The sequence below is a fragment of the Halichoerus grypus genome, chromosome 9, assembly GCF_964656455.1.
Source record: "Halichoerus grypus chromosome 9, mHalGry1.hap1.1, whole genome shotgun sequence".
In the NCBI taxonomy this organism is placed as follows: domain Eukaryota; kingdom Metazoa; phylum Chordata; class Mammalia; order Carnivora; family Phocidae; genus Halichoerus; species Halichoerus grypus.
The window spans coordinates 104,910,885-104,938,720 of record NC_135720.1 but is presented as its reverse complement, the minus strand read 5'-3'; the positions used below and the strand labels follow the sequence as shown (position 1 = coordinate 104,938,720).

The 27,836-nt window shown below is 53.5% G+C and overlaps 2 protein-coding genes and 1 long non-coding RNA gene across 4 annotated transcripts; 2 read left to right on the top strand and 1 right to left on the bottom strand.

Annotated features, from left to right (window-relative positions):
* Window positions 1–14: 14 nt before the first annotated feature.
* SLC29A1 (solute carrier family 29 member 1 (Augustine blood group)) lies at window positions 15–10,117 on the top strand. 2 transcript variants are annotated; one of them, XM_036082761.2, is made up of 14 exons: window positions 15–139; window positions 2,320–2,429; window positions 3,573–3,655; window positions 5,643–5,724; window positions 5,832–6,034; window positions 6,125–6,264; window positions 6,570–6,704; window positions 6,829–6,926; window positions 7,079–7,157; window positions 7,628–7,725; window positions 7,935–8,043; window positions 8,292–8,377; window positions 8,832–9,031; window positions 9,396–10,117. In XM_036082761.2, exons 3-14 carry the CDS (start codon window positions 3,627–3,629, stop codon window positions 9,505–9,507), a joined length of 1,371 nt encoding a protein of 456 aa, XP_035938654.1. In that variant the 5' UTR covers window positions 15–139; window positions 2,320–2,429; window positions 3,573–3,626; the 3' UTR covers window positions 9,508–10,117. The 2 variants fall into 2 exon arrangements, with proteins under 2 accessions (XP_035938654.1, XP_035938653.2); XM_036082760.2 differs by lacking the exon at window positions 15–139 and adding an exon at window positions 309–458.
* A 7,322-nt stretch (window positions 10,118–17,439) lies between these two features.
* LOC118529807 (uncharacterized) lies at window positions 17,440–21,278 on the bottom strand. Its single transcript, XR_013441252.1, has 2 exons — window positions 20,985–21,278; window positions 17,440–20,204 (listed from the first exon to the last, which is right to left on the bottom strand). It is a non-coding gene; the product is annotated as an uncharacterized LOC118529807 (long non-coding RNA).
* An 88-nt stretch (window positions 21,279–21,366) lies between these two features.
* On the top strand, window positions 21,367–27,758 carry HSP90AB1 (heat shock protein 90 alpha family class B member 1). Its single transcript, XM_036082753.2, has 12 exons — window positions 21,367–21,524; window positions 22,978–23,124; window positions 23,427–23,633; window positions 23,740–23,899; window positions 24,055–24,188; window positions 24,304–24,612; window positions 25,031–25,196; window positions 25,798–25,988; window positions 26,102–26,249; window positions 26,384–26,652; window positions 26,937–27,270; window positions 27,386–27,758. The coding sequence occupies exons 2-12, from the start codon at window positions 22,978–22,980 to the stop codon at window positions 27,493–27,495; spliced, it is 2,175 nt and encodes a 724-aa protein (XP_035938646.1). The 5' UTR covers window positions 21,367–21,524; the 3' UTR covers window positions 27,496–27,758.
* Window positions 27,759–27,836: the final 78 nt, after the last annotated feature.

Below are 27,836 nucleotides of genomic sequence, written 5' to 3'. Positions count from 1 at the left end.
GGGGGAGCGGGCTGCGGACGCGGGCCGGGGCGGGCCCGGGCGGGCCCAGCGGAGGGCGGGTTTGAATGTGCTCCGGCGGGCGCGGGAAGCTGCCGAGAGGGCGCGCGGATCTCGGCGCCGTAGGACTCCTTCCTAGCAGGTGCTGCCCGGGCCGGGGTGCCGGGGGGTCGGGGAGGGGGGACCGGGAACCAACGGCGCGTAAGGCGCCTCTCCCCGCCGCCCCGAGGGCAGGGAGGCCGGGCCTGGCAGCTACGCGGCGCGCAGAGGCAACGCCGCGTGGGGCCCCCGCTTCCCCCGCGCCGAGCGTGCGGAGCCGCGCTGCACGTGGCGCGCCAGGGTCAGGGCGCGTGGAGACTCTGCGGAGATCAGGACCCGAGCGGGGCGTGGGCGGCCTGGCTCCTGGGCCTGAAACCGGCTGTCGCTGAGCTGACCTCCGCAAGGGGCGGGCGAGTAGATGGGTAATCTCGATGGATCTTGTCGGTACAGGAGAGGGGCCGCGCCGGTAACTGCGCTGGGTGGGGGGAATGGGCATGCGGGCACGCGGCTTGGAGGTGAATGAGCTGTCTGTTCCTGGCCTCCCCTTCCTGGGCGCATCCTCATTTACTCCCAGAGAGGACCCTTCCTTAACTCAGAACGCCTGGTTTCCTTCGGGGGGTGGGGTGGAGAGCAGTGGTGGGTGAGGGCTGGTCTCAGCCCTGCCCTTCACCCTTCTTGGGGCGGCCCCTTTGCCCATTCCTCTCGGTAACCTCCCACTTGTCCTTCTGCCTGTTGAGCTCTCCGTGCCAGGATGTGTGTGTTATTGGAGGGGGGAGGGGGTTGCCTTACACCTGAAGCTCTTGTCAGGCTTGAGATGACCTCAGCCCCCACCCTATTTTCCCCCTCATCTCCCAATATACGGGGCTAGCTGAGAAGCAGCCTTTATACCTACCTCCCCACCGCAGAAGAAGGCTAGAATAAGTTGCACATTGAGTTGGAATTCCAGCGCACCCCATTCACTAGCTCTGTGACCTTAGACAAGTGACTCAACCTCTCTGAACCTCAGCCTCCCCCATCTGTTCCATGGAGACAATTTAACACTAGCTTATGGGTGGTTGTGAGGGCAAGAGGAGCTGTCTGCACGTAGTGACTGGCCCCACACGCAACCCCAGGGAGTAGAGAATTTGATGGTACCACAAAGGTGTGTCTAGAATCTGGGGTGCATGAGAGGTGCTGGGGGCCTGGGGGTAGGGAGGTGCTCAGTCTGTGTGGTGGTTACTTTCAGGGCTCCATCCTGGCAGGCCAGGGCATGGCTGGAGGGACACCAGGTGCTCTGAGCTGGTATCAAATCCCTGGTTGCTGCTGGGCAAAGGCAGGCAGGAACAAAATACCTGGGCTGGCCAGCTGAATGTCAGGATGTGGGCAGAGGGGAGAGGCTCCCCTGGAGTTGAATTGTGCCCAGGACTGAGGTGGGGATGGCTGAGAACAGAACGTGGGCGGGTAGCTGGGGGAGAGGGCAGAAATGAATACTTTCCCAAGCCTAAGGCAGATTTTACTAAGGAAGGGGAGATACTCTATTCTCTCCACCCCAGCTCCCATCTGGGTTGAAGCTATACCAGTTCTTTCACTGCCAGGAATCTTGCCTGTGGGGGCGGGGGGGGGGTGGAGCACGGGGTGTGCTGAGGTGTGAAGCTGGGAGATCCCCTCCCTAATACCTAATAGAAAATCTGAGTCCTGAGCCTTCTCTGCCTGCCCCCCAGGGTAGAGCCTTCTTGCCCCCATCCTTCTTGAAAACATAAAAACTGTTGTTCACCACTCTGTCCATTCCCCAGTGCCTAGAACAGTGCCTGGCTAGCATGCAGAGGTCCTCAGTCAATATTTGTTGAAAAGATGAATGGAAGAAGTCCTCTGCCTCCATCTGGAGGTGTGTGGGTGTGTTCCTCCTGTCCCCGCCCTACAGCCCCCTACAACCCACATGTGGGCTGGGGGGCTGAGGAACGCCTTTGGAGAGTCTGGAGCTCATCCAGGGAGGGGTTGAGAGGAATTATGGGGAAGGGTAGAGAAGCCCATTGAGGGCGTTGGGGGTCCCTGGCGGTATGTGTCTGCCGGTCTCAGGCTGGGACCTGGAGTTGCCCCACCCCCTCAGCTCCCCTACCGAGACTGCTGGGTGGCTTATCTCCCAGGCCATCTACAGGAGCAGTTTTTTTTTGTTTTTTTTTTTTTTTTGTGTGTGTAAGAGGCTTCTCAGAATGGGGCCGATCCCTCCCACAGCAAGGCCTGCAGGTGCAGGGTTCTCTCCCCATCCAGCCTCTGCCACTTTATTAATTCTGGACCCTTACCCAGGGGGAGCCCATGGACAAGGCCTGCTGCCAGAACCTGAGCTAGGACCACCTCCCAAGGACTGCCCAGGCCCCCTCTGCTCTGACCCTTCTGCTGGCAAGTCTGGGCATCCGGTGAGTGCGGGCCCAGGCCCAGGCCCAGGCCGGTGGGGAAGCCAGTCCTCACCCCAAACAGCAGACCCGGTTCCAGAGCTAGGCCCGCACGTGGGGGATGCGCCAGCACACGCCTGCCTGGCTTTCCATGCTATCCAAAGGGAAAGCTGTCTCATCTGGTGCCAGGGTGCTTCCCCTACACGAGTGGGAAGCAGGAGGGGGATACTGAGGGGGGAGGCTAGGAGCTTTAGGTCAGGCCTGTGCCCCTACTCCTCCAGTCTTCCCTTCAAGTTTGGTCTCAGAAAGGGGAAGAGGACAGGGGCCTGGGAGTGAGTCAGAGAGGAACCGAGGGGGGATGGGGTGACCCTGGTGCCAGGACAGGGGAGGGGCAAGCTTAGGGGAAGGGCTATGTCCCCACATCGTGGTGAAGCGTTTTCCTAGAAAACTGGCCAGGACTAGGAAACCCTTGGGCAGTGACTGCAAAGGAAGGTTAAAGCGCCCCCGGCACAGAGAGGCTGGGGGCTGGGGGGCCTCCAGGAGGGGGCACGCTCTCCAAAGTCCACTCTTGCCATGAGTGCAGGGCCCCCCCCCCCAGAGGGTGTGAAGGTCAGAGTCGCAGAGAGGGACCTGGGCGTGGGGTGGGGTGCGGGGAGGCATCTCTGGCTTTAGTCCTTTATCGCTGCAGCTGCGAATGTTTGTTGTCTGCCCTCCCTCCTCCCCTCCCGCGCCCTCTTTGCTCTGACTCCTGTTTCCCTCCTCCTGTCCCTCCTTCCCCCCATTATCGCTGCAGTCCCTGACCCCTCTCATCCTCTTCCCTTCCTTCTTTGCCAGTCCTTCCCTCCCTCTCGCTCATACTTCCTCCTCCTCCTCTCCTGCTCGCCACTCTCCTGTTTCCCAGCTTACAAACTGCTTCGGCTGCCGGATAAAAATAGCGGTGGCCAGGCTGGGAGCCAGGTAGCTCCTGAGCAGGCAGGGGGCCCGACAGCACTGGCCGCAGGGGTCAGATTGAGCAGTCCCGAGGGCCAGGGCCGGGGGGGTACCTTCTGGACTCTTCAGTTTGCCCGCTCTGTGTGCCCTCCCCACCGCCGCCTACCCCACAAGAGTCTAAAGAGGCCTATGAGGAAGCAGGGCCAAGACGTGGCCTCACGCTGCTTCTGCCCCCAGCAAGCGCCAGAAGGAGGGAGCTCTCAGCCAGGCAAACCCGACACCGTCGTCACCATGACAACCACTCACCAGCCTCAGGACAGGTACGGGGACCTGGGCTGGGCATCCAGGGGGGCGGACATGGGTCTCCAAGGGGCTGGGTGCCATGTCCTTTGGAATTTGGGGTTTCCACTGCTGACTGGCCTTCCGGCAAAGTAGCTGTGAGTCAGGTCTGCCCGAGGGGTGGGGGCCGGGTGCGCCTTAGCTGGGGTGCCTGTTGGAAGGGCCAGGGTGGGTGGGCGGCGGCAGCCCCTCCCTGGCCTCTCAGTGTTTCCACTGTTGCTCTCCAGCCAGCTAGCAGTTTCCAGCTTCTCCTCCCATCACTCTGGGGAAATATTTGGCGGCACCCCTCGTTCCAGAACACATCTGGCAGAACTGCCCTCTTCCTCAGGCCTGGCCTTGAGCCTCTGCCTCAGATGACCCTGGCCCACCCTGGTCCTTGAGCTGACCTCGCTCTCGCTTCCCCACCCCTGGAGCCTATAAGCTCCTTTAAGTTAGACCTGCCACCACGATCACGCGTATGTGTTTTGTGGGGGAAGAGGCTGTAGCTTGGTTGAAGCTCTTCAAGGAGTCTGGGTCCCAAGACAGTTGATGAAGCCATGCCTGCGGTCCCAAACTCCCTTCAGCCCAGGCCCCCAACTGCATCCCCTCGCCCCTGCGCATCCTGTCTTCCTCTTGTGCCAAAAGGCCGCCAAACTAGGCCACTTCTGGCTGTGGGACCTCTCTCTCTGTGACTGTTTCCCACCTGTAAAATCGGGGTGGGGTTTATTTGGGATGGGAGGGAATTTAAGGAGACCTAGTAAGTGCAGGCCCCAGGTTGGGTCGCTCCCTGTCTCCTCCGTTCCCAGGCCGCCTGTCCTGTCAGAGCCTCACCCGTTGGTAGCAGTCTGGGAACCCCTCTCCCATCTCCATGCACCTTGGTCCCCTCACCCAGCCCTGCTCTGACCATCTGTTCTGGGCAGCCTCGGCCAGGGGCTTCTCCCTTCATTCTGGGCCTCTGAATCAAGCCCTTAGCTGTGTTCTTCAAGGTCATGAGGATATGAGGTGTGGGGGCGGTGGGGGGCTCTGTAGTTGAATGGCTCGGGCCTCCCCACTCAGAGCACTCACCCGGGCCTTTCCTGTGTGAGGCCAGGCCCTGCGCTCTGGCCAGACCTGTTTCTTCCCTGCCTTGGACTTTGTCCCTGCCACTCAGTGAAGAAAGCCGGCGTGGGCTGTGGGTGGGTATGGCAGACACATCCGGAGACCACGCTGGAAGGGCCCAGGGCTGCCTGGGGGAGGCTGGCCCGTCGCACACAGGCCCTGAGGTGTACGGCTTGGGGGCAATGCCCCGGGCCCCGGGCCAGCCGAATGGGGCGGCACTCATTTGCTCTCTGCGGCCCACATGACGTCCAGTGGCCTGTTACCACCTGGCCTCCCCTATGTGGTGTGACCTACAAAGCTAGTTTTGTCTGGGCCGGGGAAAAAAACAGCTCCCTCACTTTCCAGCCACCCCAAGTCACCCGCCCTCCTGTCTCACTAGGTCCAGAGTGGTCTGGGAGTTTCTTGACCTCAGACTCCTCTTTGGGGAGCCACACAGTGCGTGCCCAGACGGCATAATCACTTCCAGCCTGCCCAGTGGGGGTGGAAGACACTTTCTGTTTGCTTTCTCGTTCACCCGCCCACCCCCAGCCCCTAGCAGGATTTCCAAAACCACCTCCGGATGTGTGGGTCACACTGGTTCCCAAGCCTGCAGGGTCCCCCGAGTCTTCGGGGCTGAGAATCAAGGTCCTGTTGGCCATGCCTTTCAGTCCTGTGTCCCTCCCTGGCCCTCCTCCCCCTATGGACTTGTCTGCCCTTTTTCCTATCCCAGGACGCTTTCCCTTTCCACGTAAACCCATAGGAAGACTCAGGCACATGGACATAAACACGGATGCCTGTGTCCTGCGATGGCTGGAGAGCTGGAAGGTTGGGGAGGCAGGAGCTTTTAGGTTTGATCTGGGAAGGAGGGTGGGATGGTGGATCATTTGGCCCCTTTTTCTCTCCCATCCTCAGGTACAAAGCCGTCTGGCTTATCTTCTTCATGCTGGGTCTGGGGACGCTACTCCCATGGAATTTTTTCATGACAGCCACTAGGGTGAGACTCGGGGACCTGGGCTCCAGGGGGCATGTAGGGCCTGGCTGCCGTGTCCTCGGGAGTGCTGGGAGAGAAGTCTCAAGGCTTCTGTCTTGCAACCCCCACAGTATTTCACAAACCGCCTGGACGAGTCCCAGAATATGTCCTTGGTCACTGCCGAGCTGAGCAAGGACATCCAGCCCTCAGCCACCCCCACAGTGCCCTCCCCAGAGCGGAACTTGCTCAGTGCTGTCTTCAACAATGTCATGACGTTATGTGCCATGCTGCCCCTGCTGTTCTTCACCTGCCTTAACTCTTTCCTGCATCAGAGGTGAGCGCCTGGGCCCCTGGCCTGACCCCTCGATGCCTCTCTCTCTCCCTGGGCTGAGCCCCCGGCCTCACCGCCCCGGCCTCTGGGCAGGATCCCCCAGTCTGTTCGGATCCTGGGCAGCCTGGTAGCCATCCTGTTGGTGTTCCTGATCACTGCTGTCCTGGTGAAGGTGCAGCTGGACGCCATACCCTTCTTCGTCATCACCATGGTCAAGATCGTTCTCATCAACTGTAAGTGGGGCTGGGAGGGGGCAGAGATCTTCCCATATCTCCCCACCCTTCCTTCAGACCCACAGTCAGCCAGGAACGGAGCCCCTTCCTCCCCCCCGGAGGAAAGAAATGGATGCCATGGGCGGTCCGGGCTCCAGAGGCCTGAGCACGCACGAACCAGGGCTGGGAGGCAGGGCAGAGAGGGCTGTGTTTTGGTGTCACGACTCCACCGGGACCCGTTTTCCCACGGGCCTCCAGCCACCCGCAGCGGAAGCAAGTCCCACTCTGCTCCCTCTCCCCTGCTGATGCCCACCTCGTGCCCCCAGCGTTCGGTGCCATCCTGCAAGGCAGCCTGTTTGGTCTGGCCGGCCTCCTGCCCACCAGCTACACCGCCCCCATCATGAGTGGCCAGGGCCTGGCAGGCATCTTCGCCTCGGTGGCCATGATCTGTGCCATTGCCAGTAAGTATGGCCACCTGTCTGCCTGCCGGCCTGGTTGGTGAGGTGGGGGAGGGGAGGGGCAGGGGAGGGGCAGGGGAGGGGCAGGGGTCGGGACAGTCTCTGATCACTCACATGCTCCACTCAGGTGGCTCAGAGCTGTCAGAAAGTGCCTTCGGCTACTTTATTATCGCCTGTGGGGTTATTGTTTTAGCCATCATCTGTTACCTGGCCCTGCCCCGACTGGTAAGCAGATGGAGAAAGCCGGATTTGGGGTGGGGGTGGGGAGTCCAGGGCTCCAGACCAGTGGTGTTCTGGGACCCAAACCTGGCGTTGGAGGGGGGAATTCTGGAGCTTCCACCTCTGAATCCACCTCCCTGGTGTCCCTCACTTGGTAGGAATTCTACCGCTACTACCAGCAGTTCAAGCTTGAAGGGCCTGGGGAGCAGGAGACCAAGTTGGACCTCATTAGTAAAGGTCAGAATAGCCTGCAGAAGCTGGGGTGGAGGGCGGCCTGCCCAGCAGGGGGCAGCCTGGGTTCAGAGGGCAAGAAGGAGTGTGCTGTATTGGCTGGCAGGGATAAGCCAGCAGCCAGAGGGACTGGGGCTGGGATGAGGGGGAGCAATAGGAAACAAAGGCCGGGAGAGGTGAAATGGGGGGAAATGCTGGATGCCCTTGAACATCTGAGGGCAGTGGGAAGCAATTTCAGATTCTTGTAATAGAACCTGAGGCTCCTGGGAGAGGTCAGGACCCCTGGGACTTGTGATGTGGGACTTACAGGTCTGGGAGGTCTGGGCTCGGTGTTAGGGTGTGGTTGTGTCCTGGGGAAGGGGTCTCCAACCCCAACTAACCCCAGCCCTTTGGGGGAATGTTTCTGTCATCTCTTACTGTTCTATCTTCCCTACAACGTGATGCTCCCACAACCTGTCACCCCCACCCCACCCCAGGAGAGGAGACAGGAGCAAACAAAGAGGAGTCCAGAGTTCCAGCCCCCAGCTCTCAGCCCACCAACAAAGGCCCCTCAATCCGAGCCATCCTCAGAAATGTATGTGGGACATGGGTGTTCTGCCCTCTGCCCCTTACCCTCTTTTTCTCTTACTTTTGCCCCTCCCAACCCATGCGCTATCAATCCACTCCCTTTCCTACCCGAGACTGGCCACTCCCCTGGATTCTGTGTGTGTGTGGGGGGGCGGATTCTGGGCTTTTTGTTGCACAGCCACCTTGAAGACGCGGGCCTGGGTCCCTTTCCTCCAGATCTTAGTCCCGGCTCTCTCTGTCTGCTTCATCTTCACGGTCACCATTGGGGTGTTTCCCGCCGTGACTGCTGAGGTCCAGTCCAGCATCGCGGGCACCAGTGCCTGGGGTGAGGACACCGTGGGTTCCCAGGATGGGGGCACACCGGGGCTAGAGCAGGTTTGGGAGTGGGGGGCAGGGGGAGCCTGGGCTTCCGTCTCCCCAGCTAAACTCTCCTGGCCCATTTGCCCTTCCCTGACCTGGAAGCATCTTCTCCATTTTACAGCTGGGGAAACTGAGCCCCCGTGAGGGTTAGGGTTGCTGAATCTGTCTCTCTGGACCTAATGACCACCCCTGACTCTACTCTTCTTTTTCCAGGAGACTACTTCATTCCTGTGTCTTGTTTCTTGACTTTCAATGTCTTTGACTGGCTGGGCCGGAGCCTCACAGCTGTATTTACATGGGTAAGTGGAAGAAGGAGGCGCCCAGCCCCTGCGCGAGGGAGGGCAGAGTTCAGCCTGAGACCCAGAAAGGGAACCAGGAAAGTATGGTGATAATGGGACCATGCTTTTTTTAAAAAAAAAAAAACAAGACATAATCTATGTGTACTAAGTCGTACAGATCTTAAGCGTACAGCTTAATGACCACACGCACGCACGTGCACACACGCGCACACACACATGCACACGCGCACACACGCACGCACACACATGCACACGCACGCACGCACGCACGCGCCGCTGTATAATCACCAGCCAGGTCAAGATACAGAACGTTTCCAGCTCTCGAGATGGCTCAGCCATGCTCCCTCACAATCCGTATGCCCGAAGGGTAACCAGATCCAATTCAGATCCTGAGGGGCCCCAAGCGGAGCGCTGGGGGCCAGCCCAGGCTGAGGCACCACCTGTCCCTCCGTAGCCCGGGAAGGACAGCCACTGGCTGCCAAGCCTGGTGCTGGCCCGGATGTTGTTTGTGCCCCTGCTGTTGCTATGTAACGTCCAGCCCCGCCGCCACCTGGCTGTGGTCTTTGAGCACGACGCCTGGTTCATCATCTTCATGGCTGCCTTCGCCTTCTCCAACGGCTACCTCGCCAGTCTCTGCATGTGCTTCGGGCCCAAGTGAGTGGGGCCCCTGGTGGCATTAGGCAGGGTCTAGAGCTCCAGTGGCGGACAGCCCGTGGAGGGGGAGAGGGCAACAGGAGACTCCCTGATCCTGGAGGGGCATGTAGGTGAAGGGGTCGTGGTGGAGGGTGGGGCACCCAGGGTACCCAGGTGGAGATGCGGGAAGGTGGGAGACAGCCCCCTTACGCATTCCCCCAAGAGGCAAAAGCCAGATTGGAGGTGGGAAAGTAGGATGGGCCTGGGGAGCAGCAGAATTCTGTGCTCAGGCAAGTCTCGCCATCACAGATGCTCTGTGGGGGGAGAGCTGGGGGGGTGCTGGGGTAGGGGCCATTCTAAGGAAGCCTTGCCCTCCCGCCTTTAGGAAAGTGAAGCCGGCTGAGGCAGAGACAGCTGGAGCCATCATGGCCTTCTTTCTGTCTCTGGGCCTGGCACTGGGGGCTGTCTTCTCCTTCCTGTGCCGGTCTATTGTGTGACCGTGATGGATAGAAGGACTGCACTGACCACCTGCTCCTGCGCCCTCTCTTCTCCTTCAGGGATGGGCAGGGGTGGTCTGGAGGTTTTCTCTTTTCGCCAGCTTCTGCTTTCTCACAGCCTGTTCTGGGCCTGGGTGTCCAGGCCCTGAGGAGGGAGCGTCTGCGGATGGACAGTGGGGACATTGTGAGCCTGAGGGTCAGAATCCAGGGAGGGCATGCCGGCTGTGCATCTGCTCAAGTCCCCTGCAGCCACCGTCCCCCCACACTTGGCTCTGACTGATCGCTGCTTGAGCAGGGCAGCAGGGGCTGCTAGGCTCAGAGAGAGAGGGTGTGTGGGTCTATGTGTGTGTGTGTGTGTCTCTGTTCAGCATATTATACCAGCAGTGGCTTGGGGCCGGGACTGTCTGTCTAAGGTCCTGTATGATAATATTTCCATATTCTCCCCGTGTGCCTCCTCCCCCCACATTTCCATGTCCCTCCCCTGTTCCCCCTGCCTTGTTCCTACCAATTATGCACCTTGTACAGTTGCCATTTAACTGCTTTTTTTTATATTCAACAGAAACCAGGTGCCTTCAGAGGCTCTCTGATGAAATAAATTTTTTTTTTTTTCTCCACGGCTCCCTGTGTCCTCCAGCCGCAGCTCCTAGAGAGGGCAGCAGGATGGCAGCCTGTATCTGGGGGATGAGCATGACCCAGCTGAACCCTGGCCAGTACCGTGCCCGTGTCCAGTGGTGGGGGGGTGGCGGTTAGTCCTCTTAGCCTCAGTGGGGCTGCAGTGCCCCCTGCCGGGGCCACAGAGGAGGGACAGGCCTGGAGCCAAGCCTGCTGGCTGAGACTGAAAAAGGCCATTTTTTTCTTTGCTGCTCAATTCCTTCTTTCACAGGACTGGGGGTAGGGACAGTGCTCCGTCTTTCTTTTGTCTTCACTACCACCCTCACCTGTCCTCACCCCTCAGCCCCAGGAATAAACCTGCGACCATGGTCCGCTCCTCCCCGCCACGAACATCCCCTCCCCTGCACTCCCACACCTCCAGGCAAGAAGAGGCTGCAGCCCCACCATGTCCCCTACCTGGCACTCTGCCCTGACACCTGGGGAACACGGGGCCTCTGTGTCCTTGCATGGAAATGGGGCCCCCTCCCCTTTTCTTCTCCCAACTCTCTTAGGGAGGGGTCTGTGGGACTGTAAGAGTGGCTCCGTGGAGGGAGCTGTATCACTGGATCCCCTTCATAGAAATGACTCTTCCTGGCCGGAAGTGGGAGTTCTGGCCACTGGGGCGGGGCGGGGACGAACGGGGACACACGCACACGCACACATGCTCACACGAAGGCTCACTAATCCCTGACCTGCAGATAGCTACAAATTGGCACCTCTGTCAGGGCTTTCGTTTATCAGTTTAATTTAATTGAAGGCTTCAGGCCTCATTAAGGGCTCTTAGCACATTTTTAAGGCTGTTTGATGAGCTCTGAAGTTCTCAGGGGGTAGTTAAGCATATCATTATATGGAGAACTGGAGTCCCTAGACTCTAGGGGTACACGTCAAACCAAGGTTTATATCCGAGGTTGGTGGAAAATAAGGTACTCCTTTCCTATCAGATTCAAAAGCAGGGTTCCCTGAGTATAACTCAGCCTTTGCAGTGCCCTCTGGCCCTGAGGCTGAAATAAACCTGTGCTTTTCGTCTTCTCTCCCTCAGCCCCTCTTGACCTTCCCATGGTACCCCAACCTGAGAGTCCTATTGGGCTCCTTCCTTGGCACCAGCAGCCCCTCAGGGACGCTGTGCTTCTTCCCTGGGTTCCTTCCACTGCCTTCTGCCTGCTCTTTCAGGACTCCAGCCCAGGTGTCCTTCATTCCATCCCACACATGGCCACAGCATAATCCAAAAAAACTAACTGATATGCTGGTCTCTCTCCAGAGTATGCTGAGCATTTCCTGATTTCCCAGCAATGACAGCTAGTTTATGCAATTCCTTCCCCTTCTGTGCCTCAGAGCTTTTGTAACTTAGTGACCTAACTTTTATCATGCCCTTGACCACCATACTTCAGCTACCAGACAGAACTCTTGTTTTTCGAGATAGGGTCTACATTCTATTCATGTTTTCACTCTTTCAGCTACAGGTGCTTTACCTGGCTCCCAGAGGTACTCACATAATTGTCCCTCCCCAAGCACTCCACATGCCTGACTCCAGCTGTGCGGTGCCACTCATTTCCATTCCCTGTGCTCAAGGGATGGAGATGGGTGTTAAGTAGGTTTCTCTGGACGCCAGCAATGATTCGAAGGATGGAAAAACAGATAATCACATCACTTTCCTTCTTTCTGTACTCATAGACGTGGAGGAAAATTACTAGAATATTTTTTCCAAAAATGTTTTCTAATGCAAATGCCAAGAGTGTGCAGTCTCACACTCAGTTTCTATTCTCCTGACCTCAAGTCTTGACCTGAAGACAGGAGAGGTGGGGGCGAGAAAACGTAGCTCCCAGGTCTCCTGCCCTGGACCCAAGCACAGTGATGGCTCCTGACCACAGCAGGTGCTCTGAAGGCAACACCACACGGTAGGAGGCAGGCCTCCACTTTGCCCCTAGCACTTGCTTCCTGTAAGGTGGGGAAGGGCTGAGCATGAGAATCAGGCGGGAATCACGGGTATCACGGACTCTGCCGAGACCTGTGCTGGTCATCACCTTCCTTCCATGTGACATTTCTGCCTGAAGCATCAGTCTGTGTATTTAGCTGCTGGCCTCCCTGGGGTGGTGGCCACTGCAACACAGACATTTCCCTTGTGTTTGATCTTATATGGCGAATTGTTGGGGCTCAAAACTTTCGAAAAGCTAAGAGCCCCAGTAAAATCAGTCGTCCTTAAAAATAGAAGTCAAGACTCCAGTATAACCGAGGAACTGGAACATACCTGTATCTATTCTCTGAGGTGAATATGGAAGGAGCATAGTGAGGGCAGTATAATGGGTGGGGGGCTTGAAGGGAAAACTCCAGTTAGGGGCAAACAAATACTCAGAATGTTAAACTATGATAAGGATTCAAAATCCATATGAGTGAGAAATGCAAAATCACTTTAAAGAGATGGCTGTGCTTTCTGGCTAGCAAGCTCTGCCTGAAACCCGAGTGTTGACACACCCGAAGGGTGGCAGGCTGAGGGACGTCAGCCAGCCAGTAGAACTGGCAGTGAGGCCCCAGGTTTCTAGGGCAAGTTGGCAGTGAGTGTGGAGATGGGCACCTCACATGAGCACAACCCATGTCCCCCCTCCTCCCCAACCCATCAATGGCAGTGCCCTAGCTGGGCTCCTAGCTCCTGCACACATCCCCTCCAAGAGGAGGTGCTCACTGAGAGCCCTCTAGATCCTTGGCAGTCCTGGTGCTCCCTGTGAATGAGCCAGTTGGCATTCTGGCCCCAGACTACAGGGCAACTGCTAAAGGAGTCAGCAGGACCCCACAAAGTGGGGGGCCTCTCCTAGGCCCGTCTACGGGGTTGGTTCCGATTCAGAGCCTAGGATTCCATCTTGGGCCTGCCAAATACCAGCTGTGTGACCCCAGGCAAGTCACATCCTCTGAGCCCAGATCCTTGTTCTTCAGGAGGGGTGATCTATATGTATGGACTTGCTAAGGTGATTTAGGGAGTCTGCGGGAGAGCCTGGATGCAAGAAGTGATTACCCTAGACACGTGGCACCAAGAATCAATGAGGATGAGCCGCAGCCTGGTGCGCTCCCGCTCTAAGCGGCTCGCTGCCCCTCTCCCCAGCTTCAGTCCCCAGAGCCTTCCAGAGCCAGACCTCATTTTCCCCCACACCAGCCATTTCCAGTGCCAACCGCCCCGCGGGTCCCAGATGAGCCATTGACAGCGGGGAACCGCCGAACCGGACGGGGGCTGGGCGCGGGGGGCGGAACGAGGGGGGAGCCTGCTGAGCCCCGCCCCACGGCGGCGGGGGGGGGGGATGACGTCGCCGTCCCGCGTGCTGCGCGGCGGCGCGGCCGTTCACACCTGACCCCTGGCGAGTGGGAGAGCGGATTGGGCGTCTTGAGGCCGGCTCCGCTGCCCCTTAAGCCTGGGTGACCTTGAACGAGGCATTTTCCATCTCGGAGCCGCTCATCTGTAAAGCAAGGGTAGGCACGGGCGCGCTGCCTTTCTCTGGGCTGTGAAACTCGGACCAAGGCAGGGAACAACAACTCTTGCTTTCACCTACCACCCTGCTCCCGTCTTCCGTATCTGGTGGCCTCCCGTCTCCCTGTAACCCTCTGCGGTGCTGACCATTGCTATGCCCATTGTACTCCAGGAAACTGAAGCTGGAATGGTTAAAGGATGGAAAAATATTTTGTAAACCGCAAAGCACCGGGTAAATACAAGTCTCTGCCTGTCTCTCTCTACCTATCAGATAAGCAGAGAGACACACAGACTCGGAGAGATGGGGAGAATTCCCAGACAGTGAAGGAGATGGAGATACAAGGCCTCTTGTGATAGTGTGGCACCATAACGCAAGCCCGGGATACCTTCCTCCCTAGCCTTCAAAACATTCCGGAGAGTTCTTTCACATACCCAAGGATCCCAAGCCTCCCAGGAGCTGGAACTCCCACGTAATCCTCTCTAGGTGAAAGCAGCGAAGTCCTTCCTGATGTCTAACCCTAGTCTCTCCTGTTTGTGAGTTCCTCAGCACTTAGCACTACCACAGCCTTACCAGTCCCTTATCTGGGCGCAGGTGGGCCGGGCAGGCACTGGGCCCAGAAATCCAGTCAGGTGGGAACTGTACTTTGGGCAGTGACTTGTGCCTGGGGCGGGTCAGGTGGCAGGCAGAGTAGTTAAGTAGGTCAGGGTTGTTTGTGGTAGAACCCACCCCTCCTGCACCTTCCCCTGCCTGTAATTTACTCTGGGCTGAACTGATTTGGAGTTAAGTTTTACCTTAGTCAAAGGGACCCAGGAACACTGAACAACACCCAAGACAAAAAGGGACACCTGGTGGGCATCATGGCCCGAGGACAACAGACAATTTAGAGCTCAGTTGACAATGACAGACAGGACTCAGTCACACACACACCCCCTTAGGTCACTGATACTATGGCCTCAGAGAGTCAAGACGCACTCATATGTGTATTAATAGAGTAGGTACCAAAGATACCCTATTTACAAGTTCAAATGGCTTAGATCATAACTCTGGTCTTTTCACTACCCTCCCCTGAGAAATGGTGTTCTTGCCCATGCCTTCAGCCATCAGTCTCTGTCTCCTGGACATTCTCTGGTGCCCCGTAACATGCCTAAAACGGATTCTTGACCCCCTCCAATGCAGAGCGGTCCTCCTCCCCAGCCTTCAGCCCTCATATTCAATCATTCTACCACAGAAAAGGTGAACACTGAGCCTCTTCCCTACCCCTGTGTGATCTCCCCACTTTCGGCTTCTGCCTTCTCCAAGCTATGTCCTGTGGAGTCTCCAAGTGTTTTTTTGTCTGTTTTGAGCAACACAATTAACTGGCTTGACTTAATAGATTTAATATATTTAGACTTTTATCCAATAACTAATACATATTTTTCTCAAGCATGCATGGAACCTTTACACATATTAACCACGTCCTAGATTACAAAAGAAGTCTCAAATACAAAAGAGCCAGTATTATACACACTGCATTGTATGTCTATAACATAATTAAGAGATAATATAAAAATAATTGGAAATGTTGAACACTTTTTTTTTTTTAAGATTTTATTTATTTGACAGACAGACACAGCGAGAGAGGGAACAGAAGCAGGGGGAGTGGGAGAGGGAGAAGCAGGCTTCCCGCTGAGCAGGGAGCCCGATGTGGGGCTCGATCCCAGGACCCTGGGATCATGACCTGAGCCGAAGGCAGGCGCTTAACGACTGAGCCACCCAGGCGCCCCTTGAACACTTTTTTAAAAAAGATTTTCTTTATTTGAGAGAGAGAGAGAGCCCGCGCTCGAGAGAGAGCACAAGTGGGGTGAGGGGCAGAGGGAGAAGCAGACTCCCCACTGAGCAGGGAGCCTGATACAGTGCTCAATCCCTAGACTCCGGGATCATGACCTGAGCCAAAGGCAGACACTTAAACAACTGAGCCACCCAGGTGCCCCTTTTGAACACTTTTAAACTGATCAACGAAGATGCCATAAGAAGAATCAGAAAACCCTTAAAACTAAATTATAATAAAAATACTATAGGGGCACCTGGATGGCTCAGTTGGCTAAGCGTCTGCCTTTGACTGAGGTTGTGATCCTGGGACCCTGGGATAGAGTCCCACATCACGTTGGGCTCCCTGCTCAGTGGGGAGCCTGCCTGCTTCTCCCTCTCCCTCTGCCTGCTGCTCCCCCTGCTTGTGCTCTTTTTCAAATAAATAAATAAAATCTTTCCAAAAAATATTATATATTAAAACATGGGGATATAGCTAAAATAGTACTTGAAGAGAAATTTGTAGCCTTAAATCATAATGTCAGAAAAGGGGAAAGGCTGAAATTTAATGTGCTAGGTTTTAAAGCTAAGAAAATAGAAAAAGAACAGCAGAACTGGGGCACCTGGGTGGCTCAGTCATTAAGCGTCTGCCTTCGGCTCAGGTCATGATCCCAGGGTCCTGGGATCCAGCCCTGCTTCAGGCTCCCTGCTCAATGGGAAGCCTGCTTCTCCCTCTCCCACGCCCCCTGCTTGTGTTCCCTCTCTCGCTGTCAAAGAAATAAAATCTTAAAAAAAAAAAAAGAACAACAGAATTGACCCAAAGTAGAAATAATAAAAATTTTAGCAGAAATTTAAATGAACATCGATATAAATAAAATAGACAAATCTCTAGTGAAACTTTTCATGAAAAAAGTAATAAGACATGAAAAACAATTTTAGGGATGAAAAAGAAGATATACTTTAGATGGAATAGAGATTGAAAAGAGTCAAAGAGAAGACTATGCCATAATAAAGCTTTCAAGAAACGCCCAGAAAAATTATTAAACAAAATTGACAAGGAGAGGTAGAAAACCTGAATAGTCCTATATCATTAAAAAAAAAAAAAAAGAGGGGCACCTGGCTGGCTCAGTGGTGGAGCATGCAACTCTTGATCTTGGGGTTGTGAGTTCAAGCCCCATATCAGTGTAGAGATTACTTAAAAATAAAATCTTAAAAAAAAATAATAATTTATTATTATTTATTTATTTGACAGAGAGAGACACAGTGAGAGAGGGAACGCAAGCAGGGGGAGTGGGGGAGGGAGAAGCAGGCCTCCCGCTGAGCAGGGAGCTCCATGTGGGCCTCGATCCCAGGACCCTGGGACAATGATGGGAGCCAAAGGCAGACGCTTAATGACTGAGCCACCCAGGCACCCCTCTCTCTCTCAAATAAATAAATAAAATCTTTTACAAATTAATTAATAGATGGATTCTGCTTAATATTACTAAGTCTGTTAATTAAGCATATAAAGGAATTTTTAAAAACAATAGTCTCGCCGTAGATGCAGAAAAGTAATTTTGATACTCGTACAGATTAAAATTTATAACAAGTTAGGGATAAAAAGAGGAAATATTGTGCTCAATGATGAAATATTAAAAGCATTCCTTTTCTGATCAGAAATGAGATAGGGATTCCCCAGAATCACTGTTTCCACTCATCATTGTCTTGCAGGTCCTAGCTGGTGCAGTGTACCAAGAAATAAGAGATACAAGGATTAGAAAGTGAGAAACCAGACTGTCATTGTTCTCAGATGATAGGTAGGGTTGTACTTAAAAAAAATAAAAAACAGGGGCGCCTGAGTGGCTCAGTCGTTAAGTGTCTGCCTTTCGGCTCAGGTCATGATCCCAGGGTCCTGGGATCGAGCCCTGCATCGGGCTCCCTGCTCCGCGGGAAGCCTGCTTCTCCCTCCACCACTCCCCCTGCTTGTGTTCCCTCTCTCGCTGTGTCTCTCTCTGTCAAATAAATAAAATCTTTAAAAAATAAAAAAATAAAAATAAAAAACAAATTAAGAATTAATAAGGTAGTTTACCAAGCTGTGGGACCAATAAACAAAAGTCGAAGCTTTCCAAACTCTTCGGGAAACCTAAAATGAAGGAAAATTGCCATTGCCATTGCATCAAAAACAAAAACAAGAAACACAGTACTAACAATGAAGGGAGTGAAAGTTGTGAAAGAAACTTCTCATGTCCCAACCGCATGTGGAAACTCAGGCAGAGCGGGAGCCCAGGCTGCCAGGCAGACTGGCTCAACTGTCCAACATCTCTGAACATTAAGTCCATTGGCCTGTGAGGATGTCATTGCAGGGTATCCCCCATGGAGTTCAGCGATAATAAGCCTCATGGAACCGGGTAGAACCGGAACAGACAGGACCCATTCTGGCAGCCGCTGAGCTTGGGAAAGGTGCCTGTTCCAGGAGTTAAGGATCCAGAGCTACTCCCCGTGCTTATACAATCCCTGAGGTCCTGCTACTGTGGGTTGCCTTATTCATCCATTGCCTCTTATCTTGGCAGCTTCCCTGAGCCCCTTGAAAGCCCAGTGGTGCATCCTCATTAGGAGAATTCCCAGTCGGAGCAGCAGCTGAGTCTCTGCTCCAAGACCTCACTCTGCTTTAGCTAGATCAGGGGTCTGTAAGTCTTCTCTGTAAAAGGTAAGAGACCACATATTTTAGACTCTGCAAGCTACCTGGTCTCTGCTGTACTATCAACTCTGCCATTGCAGCATAAAATTAGCCAAAAACAACATGTAAACAAATGAGAAGGGCTATGTTCCAGTAAAGCTCTATGAGCACAAATTCAAATTTCATGTACTTTCCACATGGCAAAATATTATCTTTCCCTTGACTTTTTTCAACAATTTAAAAAATGTAAAAAACATTCTTCCCCATAAGCCATGTAAAAACAAGCAACAGGCCCACCAGCTGCAGGCCACAGTTGGTCAGTTCTTGCTTCATCTGGCTACCCTCCAACAACAGAAGGTTGGGCTGGGTCTTTGAGGCCTGGTCAGGAACAAAGGGTATCTTGGGAACAGTGAGCATTTCACGTGCTGCCGGAAATAGTTTTCTGGAGATCTAGGGGGTTTAAGCTGTTTTTAATAGCCTTCAGTGGCTTCCCTCACTCTGAGTTAAGGTCAGGACGTCTTAGCATGGCATTTGTGGCCCTCTGTGACCCGAACCCTGCCTGCAGGGTCACTTTCAGCGCTTCTGCCTCCCTCAGGGGCCCCTAGGCTGTGGTCCTTCTGTCAGGGCTGTGCCTCTCCATGTTTTTCCCTCTTCTGGGAATAGACCTGTGCCGTGGGCTGGCTAGCCTTAGCCCTAAGCCTGCCCCATTGCTCAGGCTGGGCTGGGAGTCTCTGATAGTTCTCCCACATGCTATGATTCACACTTGTCCTGCAGCAGCCCCTTGTGGGCTGAAACCTCCACCTTGTTTATGCATTTTTGCATCCCCAAGCACTCACTGTGGGGGCTTAAGTGAGTGTCAGTGAGTGGGAGAAGGCTTCCAGAAGAGAAGGCAGAATTTCTGTGCTAGTGCAAGATTTGAGATCTTCCCATTAGAAGACCCCTGAAAGGTCTCTGGTCCTAATACTGATCAACAGGAGTGATGTCTGGGATGCCTGGGTGGTTCAGTCAGTTAAGTGTCTGCCTTCAGCTCAGGTCATGCCCGGGGGCCTGGGACATGGCAAGTCCCACATTGGGCTCCCTGCTCGGCGGGGGGCCTGCTTCTCCCCCTGCTCATGTTCTCTCTCTCTGTCTGTGTCTCGAATGAATAAATAAAAAAATCTAATAAATAAATAAAGGAGTGATTTCTGCTCTGCCCTGGACTTGGGTCCTGGGAGGGGAGAGACAGCATCTCCACTCCATTTCTGGAGCAAGGAGCAAGGGTTGGTGCACCAAAGGCTTTGAGCTGACTGATCTCACTGAAGCCTTGCTTTCCTGCCCGGTTCCTAGAATGGGGAGACTCACTTTCACCACTTAACAGGACCATGAAATGGTGTCAGTGGTCTTTGTGAACTAGGGAGATTTTTAATTTGCTAGACCCCTTCTGCCCAGAGGGAGAGAGGGTATGTTGAGGGATGACACACTTCCTTTGAGATTTTGATCAGGAACAAAGAATCCTGGGAGATTCCTGGTAAACAGCACCCTTCCCAAGCCCATTAACTTCCAGTCAAAGGTTTTTCACACACCATAAGAAAGGGGAATAGAAGAGTAAGGAGAAATAAAATTGGGGTGGTGGCAGCCGGATGATGAGGTCTGGAGTGTGGGGCAAAGATAAAGAAAGGGAGGGTCCTTTGTTTTCTGGAATTTAACATATGGATAAAGAAAATACAAAGGAAGGAAGACCGGGCACCAGGGCTGTTGAAGGAAGGAGTAGCGGTGGCGGTGGGGGAACCCCTCCCCAGCATTCCAGTGGAGGACACTGTGGGCCAGGAAGGCAGCTGATGGACGTCTCCAAGGTCACAGAGCAGGAAGTGGCCATTCTCTTCCGGAGGAGCTGGGGGTCCGACAGGATTCCTAAATGAGGCCTTGGATAGACAAGGGTTAGGGTTAGGGTTAGCACGCAAAAGGGGCAGAGCCAAGCGAAGTATGGCGTCCCACAGCCCTTTGGGCAGGCTAACGGTTTGGGGGCTTGGGACCTCCGGCGCCACAGCTGAAGAGGAACAAATTCTGGCAGCCTGCAGCAGGCTACCCTCTGGCCAGCGTCTTCAAGCGACCTCCAAGAGTCCCTGCTACTCTGCAGGGGTCCCAGGAGACCCTCTCCTCCTCCGGTCTGGCAGCTGCAGGAACGAAAAGGGCGGAAAAAATGAAACCAGACTGAGAAATGGCTCGATGTGCTCACGCAGGGGAGACGCATGTCTCAGTGATCTACACACGTGGGCGACTGCAGGAGTTGGGGACGGTACCCCCCTCCCCCGCGGTGGCGAACGCGTCCCCAGTCTCTGCTCTCTGAAGGCGGCGCCGGCACAACCGCTCCTACAGCCCTGTGCCGTGTGGTTGATAGGGGAGAGGTGGGGGGGGGGGGTCAGTCAGTCATTCCCTTTATGCTCCATCCCACTCCCGAGGGAGTTCCAAGCTAGCTGGCTCTGGCAGGTGGAAAACAGGGTCCCGCCCGCGGCTTCCTAGGATAAATAGGACTGGGACAGCCCACCTCCTTCTCCCTGGGGACCCCGGCAGAGACGGATGGGTAACACAGCAGCTGCAGAGACGGCTCAGGCCGCAGGAGGCGGGGCGGGGCCTGGAGGAAAGGGGCGGAGCAGGGGCGGGGCCGCCAAGGCGGGTCTGGAAACTGCTGGAAGTAATCGCAGTACCGCCGTCGTCGCTCCTTCCGCTGGGCGCAGGCAAAGAGTCCCCCTGCCAGCCCAGGCTGGCGCCCTTCCCCCCGAGCCGGAGCCACGCCCCGCTGCAAAGCCCTAGCTCTTCCCCCTGCCCCAGGGAGGGCCGAGATCCGGGGGCTGCCTGAAGTTAGACCTCGAATTCCGCACGCTCCCTAAAAAATACCCCTTCCCCTTATTGGGCTATAGGAGTGTGTAGGGCAGATTGTAGCAAAGAAGTCGAACCTGGGAGCCGAGGTCGGAGCGGTTGGCCGCTTCTATCCCCGCCCTCCGCCTTTTTAGATGTTCCTCCAAGGCACGACTCTTGGGTCTGGAGGCGCTTGCCTCACAGGTTTATAGGAAGGTCAGTGGCATCCGCGCCCCTAGATCCCCCGTTTCTGTCATATGAGTATTCTCAATCTTTAGTTCTTGGAGAGGGCTCATGCCTTGAAGTGCGGAGACGGAGCCACGAAAAGGAATACTTGCGTGTGCTCTTAAGGCGGAGACTGAGACCTGCTGCTCCCGCCCTTCCCCGCCCCCTCCCCTATTTTGGACCATGACGTCAAGGTGGGCGGGCAGCGGCAGGTGCAGGGCTGACAGGCATCTTCCTTTAAGGCGGAGGGATTCGGGGGCGGGCAGCTAGTCTGTGCTTCGCCGTATATAGAGCGACTGGGGGCGCACAGCCGCTCTCTTGAGTCACCCCCGCGCAGCCTTGTTGCGGAGACGTAGCTGGACGCAGTCCCTACCCACCGTGGTCTGTAGTGCTTGCAGCTCTTCTCCTTTAAGGTAAGGTCGGAGCTCCCTTCAGATTTTTCTGTCTGGAATGCTCTTTTGAGTTGCTTTCGTTCCTCGTTTCCTTCCCAAAGGCTAGATTTTGTTGTGTTGGAGCGGCCCCTGGGATAGGACGACTCCAAATTTCGTTTGGGGGTGGGCGGGAGGGGTTTTGCGAGTTAGGTTTGTTTTTTCATCGGTGTCTGGGTGGCGGGGCTTTCCCCGGGCGGCGGCTAACCGTGGGGGAGGTGGGCCGCGGAGTGGGTTTGGGGTAGTGGGCAGCTGCACGTGGTGTCCGCGCCGGCCCGGGACGCTGCCATGTTTGCCCCTCCACTTCCGGACGCGGCTACGGGGCGCCGGAGAGTCCCCAAGGGTGGTGGGTGTGCGCGCTGGACGTGACTCAGCACAGCCTGGTGTTGGCTTGGCTTTGCCATCTGCCCTGTGGGAAGCGTTTTTCAAGTGTTCTCGGTTTTTTTCTGTGAGGTTCTAAGGCGAGGAACGTTTACGGCCGGCTCTGGCCCACGGTGCTTCTTTCCTCCTTCTAGATCTTTCTTGCAGTCGCGGGTCGGGGGGGAGGGAAAAGGAGGGGGCAGGCTCTGGAAGATTCGTGGGCCCTCTTCTCCTCCGCCCCTCCCAAAGAGCTGAGATTGTTCTGGAAGCTTCTGGAGCCCGGCGCCCCGCCCTGGTGCCCGGATGCTGGGGCGAAGGGAGGCTGCGCGGTGGCGCCCCCTCCTCGCGTGGCCCTGGCCGACGCATGTCCGGCAGTGACGAGGGTCTGCCCAGCGGATTACGGCCACCATCTTAGTTGTGTTTGGTTTGGTACTATATTGTAGTCGTGTATGTTGAGGGGGGTCACGATGGAGCTTTTGCTTTATCGGTTCTTTGTCTTAGTACCTTCTTGGGCGGGTATCCACCGGTCTCAGAGGTAACCTTCTCCTACGTCCCGAGGCAGCAATCCCACATGTGCTTGGTGTGGGAGATAACCCAGTGGGAGAGACAATTCCAAATAATTTCTCTTTAAACATGACACCGGTCTCCTTGGGCTATTTTTCCTACCAAAAGAGGTAATAGAACTGTAGTCAGTGGTTTTCTCCTTCAAATGCCTGGAACCCTTTTCGTGTTGGAGCCAGGATCTGCATTTGCAACAAGCTACCCAGTGATGCTGAGGCTGTTGGGTCCCATGGACCACTTAGAGTAGTTAGGCTCCAAGATACCTTTCCAAAACATTTGACATTGCATATTGTGTTAAAGAAGCTTTTTAAGTTTTTCTTTCCAAGTTGGGTTCCTACTAAGGGTACAGGCTGAAATATTCGAAGAAGAGGTTTTACAGTTTTTCAGGAATATGTTTAGTACACAGCTTAAAGCAGTTTGAACTAAATCTCTTTGAGTCTTCATTGAGACGGGGTGAACCAGTGTTAAATATGGGGCCATGGTGTTCTTTTGTAAGTCTTGACTGTTCTTATTTTAGATGCCTGAGGAAGTGCACCATGGAGAGGAGGAGGTGGAGACTTTTGCCTTTCAGGCAGAAATTGCCCAACTCATGTCCCTCATCATCAATACCTTCTATTCTAACAAGGAAATTTTCCTTCGGGAGTTAATCAGTAATGCTTCTGATGTGAGTGCTTTGGGCACCTTCATTTGTGGTATTTGTTTTCAGCACTCAGAAGGAGAAGGGTGGTTTGGCATTTTGTGGGGCTGCTGTTGGAGGGGATAAAACTGCTGCTGTTCTTAAAAAAGTTCGTTTTATTCTATGGGGATAGATGGGATATTGTAACTGTAATTATGCGGTTCTTAAATCTCCAGTTGGGGTGGTAATCAGAACTTGAGGCTACTTGGAAGTGAAAAACAAAGTTTTCTTTTGGATGAAGAGATGAGCTTTAGGAAGCACAAAGGTAAAATCGAAATCTGTATTTTTAGGCCTTGGACAAGATTCGCTATGAGAGCCTGACAGACCCTTCCAAGTTGGACAGCGGTAAAGAGCTGAAAATTGACATCATCCCCAACCCCCAGGAACGCACCCTGACTCTAGTGGACACAGGCATTGGCATGACCAAAGCCGATCTCATAAATAATTTGGGAACCATTGCCAAGTCCGGAACTAAAGCATTCATGGAGGCTCTTCAGGTATGTGGTATTTTAGCTAGACATGCACCACTCATTTTTGTGGATATTCTTTGGTTTGCTGTGGTGTTTTTTTAAACTTGTGTTTGACTTTAAAACTTTCTGGCAGGCTGGTGCAGACATCTCCATGATTGGACAGTTTGGCGTTGGCTTTTATTCTGCCTACCTGGTGGCAGAGAAGGTGGTGGTTATCACAAAGCACAATGATGATGAGCAGTATGCCTGGGAGTCCTCTGCTGGGGGCTCCTTCACTGTACGTGCAGACCATGGTAAGTTGACTTTCTTGTTAGGTTGTCTGGGTTAGAATTCTGGGGAAATTTGTAATAGAGATCTTAAGCATGTTCTTTATCAAGTAATTATTTTTCATTACAGTTCTGTGTTTAGTTTTGTGTCCTTATGCTGTATTGTGATTGACTTTTCCTAGGTGAGCCCATTGGCCGGGGTACTAAAGTGATTCTCCATCTTAAAGAAGACCAGACAGAATATTTAGAGGAGAGACGTGTCAAAGAAGTGGTGAAGAAGCATTCGCAGTTCATAGGTTATCCCATCACCCTTTATGTGAGTGTGCACTGGTAATCCTGACATGTATGATGTCTGCTGCTCAGGAGAACGGGATGGTCCCCAGTTTTTTGGTGTTACGTATTCTGAAACTATTGTTTTTTTGTGTTCTCAGTTGGAGAAGGAACGAGAGAAAGAAATCAGTGATGATGAGGCAGAGGAGGAGAAAGGGGAGAAAGAAGAAGAAGAGAAAGATGATGAGGAGAAGCCCAAGATTGAAGATGTGGGCTCAGATGAGGAGGATGATAGTGGGAAGGACAAGAAAAAGAAAACAAAGAAGATTAAGGAGAAATACATAGACCAGGAAGAACTGAACAAGACCAAGCCCATTTGGACCAGAAACCCTGATGACATTACCCAGGAGGAGTATGGAGAGTTTTACAAGAGTCTTACTAATGATTGGGAAGACCACTTGGCAGTCAAGGTGAGAAGCCTTGCTTGTTGACTCAACAGGAAAAGCAGGCAGAAGGGTGGTGGTGGTAGTAGATAAGTGGAACTTGCCCACCTGGCTAGTAGGTGGGAACTGAATGCCACGGAGCCACATCCATTCACTTTCTGATGACCCTTCCAGGGTGAAGAAAGGACATCCTTCCCAGTGACCTCACTTTGTTTCCATGGCAGGTTCTGGATGGGACTGTTTTCTCATTGATCTAAGGGTTATACATAGGTGTCCCATTGTAGCTTAATTCAGGGTATAAGAGCTTAATTTGCTCAACAGCTGTCCTATGGCATCTCTTCTGTCCTTGGGGAAGATCTTGTCCTAAGCAATTCAATGAAATGATGTTGAGAGTAAACACTTCTATCTCGAAATACACTACTGGTTTACCTTGGATTTCTTTCAGCATTTCTCTGTAGAAGGTCAGCTGGAATTCAGGGCATTGCTGTTTATCCCCCGTCGGGCTCCTTTTGACCTCTTCGAGAACAAGAAGAAAAAGAACAACATCAAACTGTATGTTCGCCGTGTGTTCATCATGGACAGCTGTGATGAACTGATACCAGAGTATCTCAGTGAGTGTTGTCTTGGTCTCATGTAGTTAGTTGGGTGCAGTCTCCTGTGAAGCCCACTCAGCATTCTCACAGTGAGGTCTTGTTTTGAAAAAAGTCTTCATTGTAGATAACATGGCAAGTGAAGGTTCCGTGAGAAAATGGGTCCTGTTGAATTTAGATAACCTTACTTTATTATTATTATTATTTTTTTTTAATTTTTTATTTATTTTTTATTTTTTTAAAGATTTTATTTATTTATTTGAGACAGAATGGGAGAGAGAGAGCACATGGGGGGGGAGGGTCAGAGGGAGAAGCAGGCTCCCTGCCGAGCAGGGAGCCCGATGCGGGACTCGATCCAGGGACTCCAGGATCATGACCTGAGCCGAAGGCAGTCGCTTAACCAACTGAGCCACCCAGGCGCCCCTATTTTTTAATTTTTTAAAAGATTTTGTCAGAGTGTGAACACAAGCAAGGGAAGCGGCAGGCAGAGGGAGAGATGTGGGACTCAGTCCCGGGAATCCCGATCATGATCTGAGCCGAAGGCAGACACTTCGCAGCTGAGCCACCCAGGCATCCCTGCCCTGTCTGTGTTTACCTCTGCTTTCTGCCTGGTTGATTGCAGACTTCATCCGTGGTGTGGTTGACTCCGAGGACCTGCCCTTGAATATCTCCCGAGAAATGCTCCAGCAGAGCAAAATCTTGAAGGTCATTCGCAAAAATATTGTGAAGAAGTGCCTTGAGCTCTTCTCTGAACTGGCAGAAGACAAGGAGAACTATAAGAAATTCTATGAGGCGTTCTCTAAAAACCTAAAGGTATAGACGCAAAAAACAGTTATTTAATAATTATGGCGGAGGGTTATTTTTCATTTACATAAGAGGGTAGCAGATTATTTACAAGTAAAATTGTTTTCTTTCCACCCCTGAAGCTTGGAATCCATGAGGACTCTACTAACCGGCGCCGCCTTTCTGAGCTGCTGCGTTACCACACTTCCCAGTCTGGGGATGAGATGACTTCTCTTTCAGAATATGTGTCCCGCATGAAGGAGACCCAGAAGTCCATCTATTACATCACTGGTGCGTTGGACCCTGGGTCTGATCAAAGCCTCTCATGGGGTGTGAGGAGGGAAGGGAGGGCGTTTGGGAATCCCTGGGAACTGGCAGGAGGGGGGGGCATTCTGACCCCTGAGTCACACTCAATAACCCTACAGGTGAGAGCAAAGAGCAGGTTGCCAACTCCGCTTTTGTGGAGCGAGTGCGGAAGCGGGGCTTCGAGGTAGTGTATATGACGGAGCCTATCGACGAGTACTGCGTGCAGCAGCTCAAGGAGTTTGACGGGAAGAGTCTGGTCTCGGTTACCAAGGAGGGCCTGGAGCTGCCTGAGGATGAAGAGGAGAAGAAGAAAATGGAGGAGAGCAAGGCCAAGTTCGAGAACCTCTGCAAACTCATGAAAGAAATCTTGGATAAGAAGGTTGAGAAGGTAAACAATTCTGGGACTAGGATGTATTTTATAAACAAGTGCTTTGAGGCCTGCTTCCTTCAGAATCTTGAGGTGCTACACAGTGAGTAGTTTTAAGGAGCCTAATTGGTTCAGAGCTTCCTTGCCTTGTCTTTACCAGACAGTTTAAGGTTGGTATTTCTGTAATGGTGGACAAAGATTCCTGCTCTCTTTCTTCAGAGAAGAGAACTTAACATACGGTCATTTTAGCCTGGAAATGGTAATCTGACTTACCATCAACGGAAAGTTTTTGTGACTGTCCACAGGTGACAATCTCCAACAGGCTAGTGTCTTCACCCTGCTGCATTGTGACTAGCACCTATGGCTGGACGGCCAACATGGAGCGGATCATGAAAGCCCAGGCCCTTCGGGACAACTCTACGATGGGCTATATGATGGCCAAGAAGCACCTGGAGATCAACCCTGACCACCCCATCGTGGAAACGCTGCGGCAGAAGGCCGAGGCGGACAAGAACGACAAGGCAGTCAAGGACCTGGTGGTGCTGCTGTTTGAAACAGCTCTGCTCTCTTCCGGCTTCTCACTCGAGGATCCCCAGACTCACTCCAACCGCATCTACCGCATGATCAAGCTAGGCCTGGGTGAGTACCTTTGTTACCAGGGCCAGGCAAGGAACCGGGGAGCTGGTCTCACAGGGACAAATTGGACTTCGTGGTATTTGGATCAAAGTTGACATGCCATTTTTTCTACTTCTAGGCATTGATGAAGATGAAGTGACTGCAGAGGAACCCAGTGCTGCTGTTCCTGATGAGATCCCCCCCCTCGAGGGTGATGAGGATGCCTCTCGCATGGAAGAAGTAGATTAGTTCTACCTGCAGACCTTGTGCCCTCTGTATAGTGTCCCCATGGCTCCCCAGCAGCCCTGAGTGGCCCCGGTTCACCTGGTTCCCTCTGCTGATGTCTAGTGGTTTTTTTCTTTTTTTGTCCTGTCTTTGAGGCAGGAAAGAAGGCCCTCAAGCCCTATCCCTTCCGATATTTGACGGGGTTTGGATGTGTATTGTGGGGTTTTTTTTGTTTATTTTGTTCTGAGATTAAAGTATGCAAAATAAAGAAGTTACAGTTTTATACAGTTATGCTCTCCCTTGTAAAGTGGATCTCATGCTGCCTTTGGAGTTTCCTTAGCTTCTCTATCCCAAGTTGAACGTGC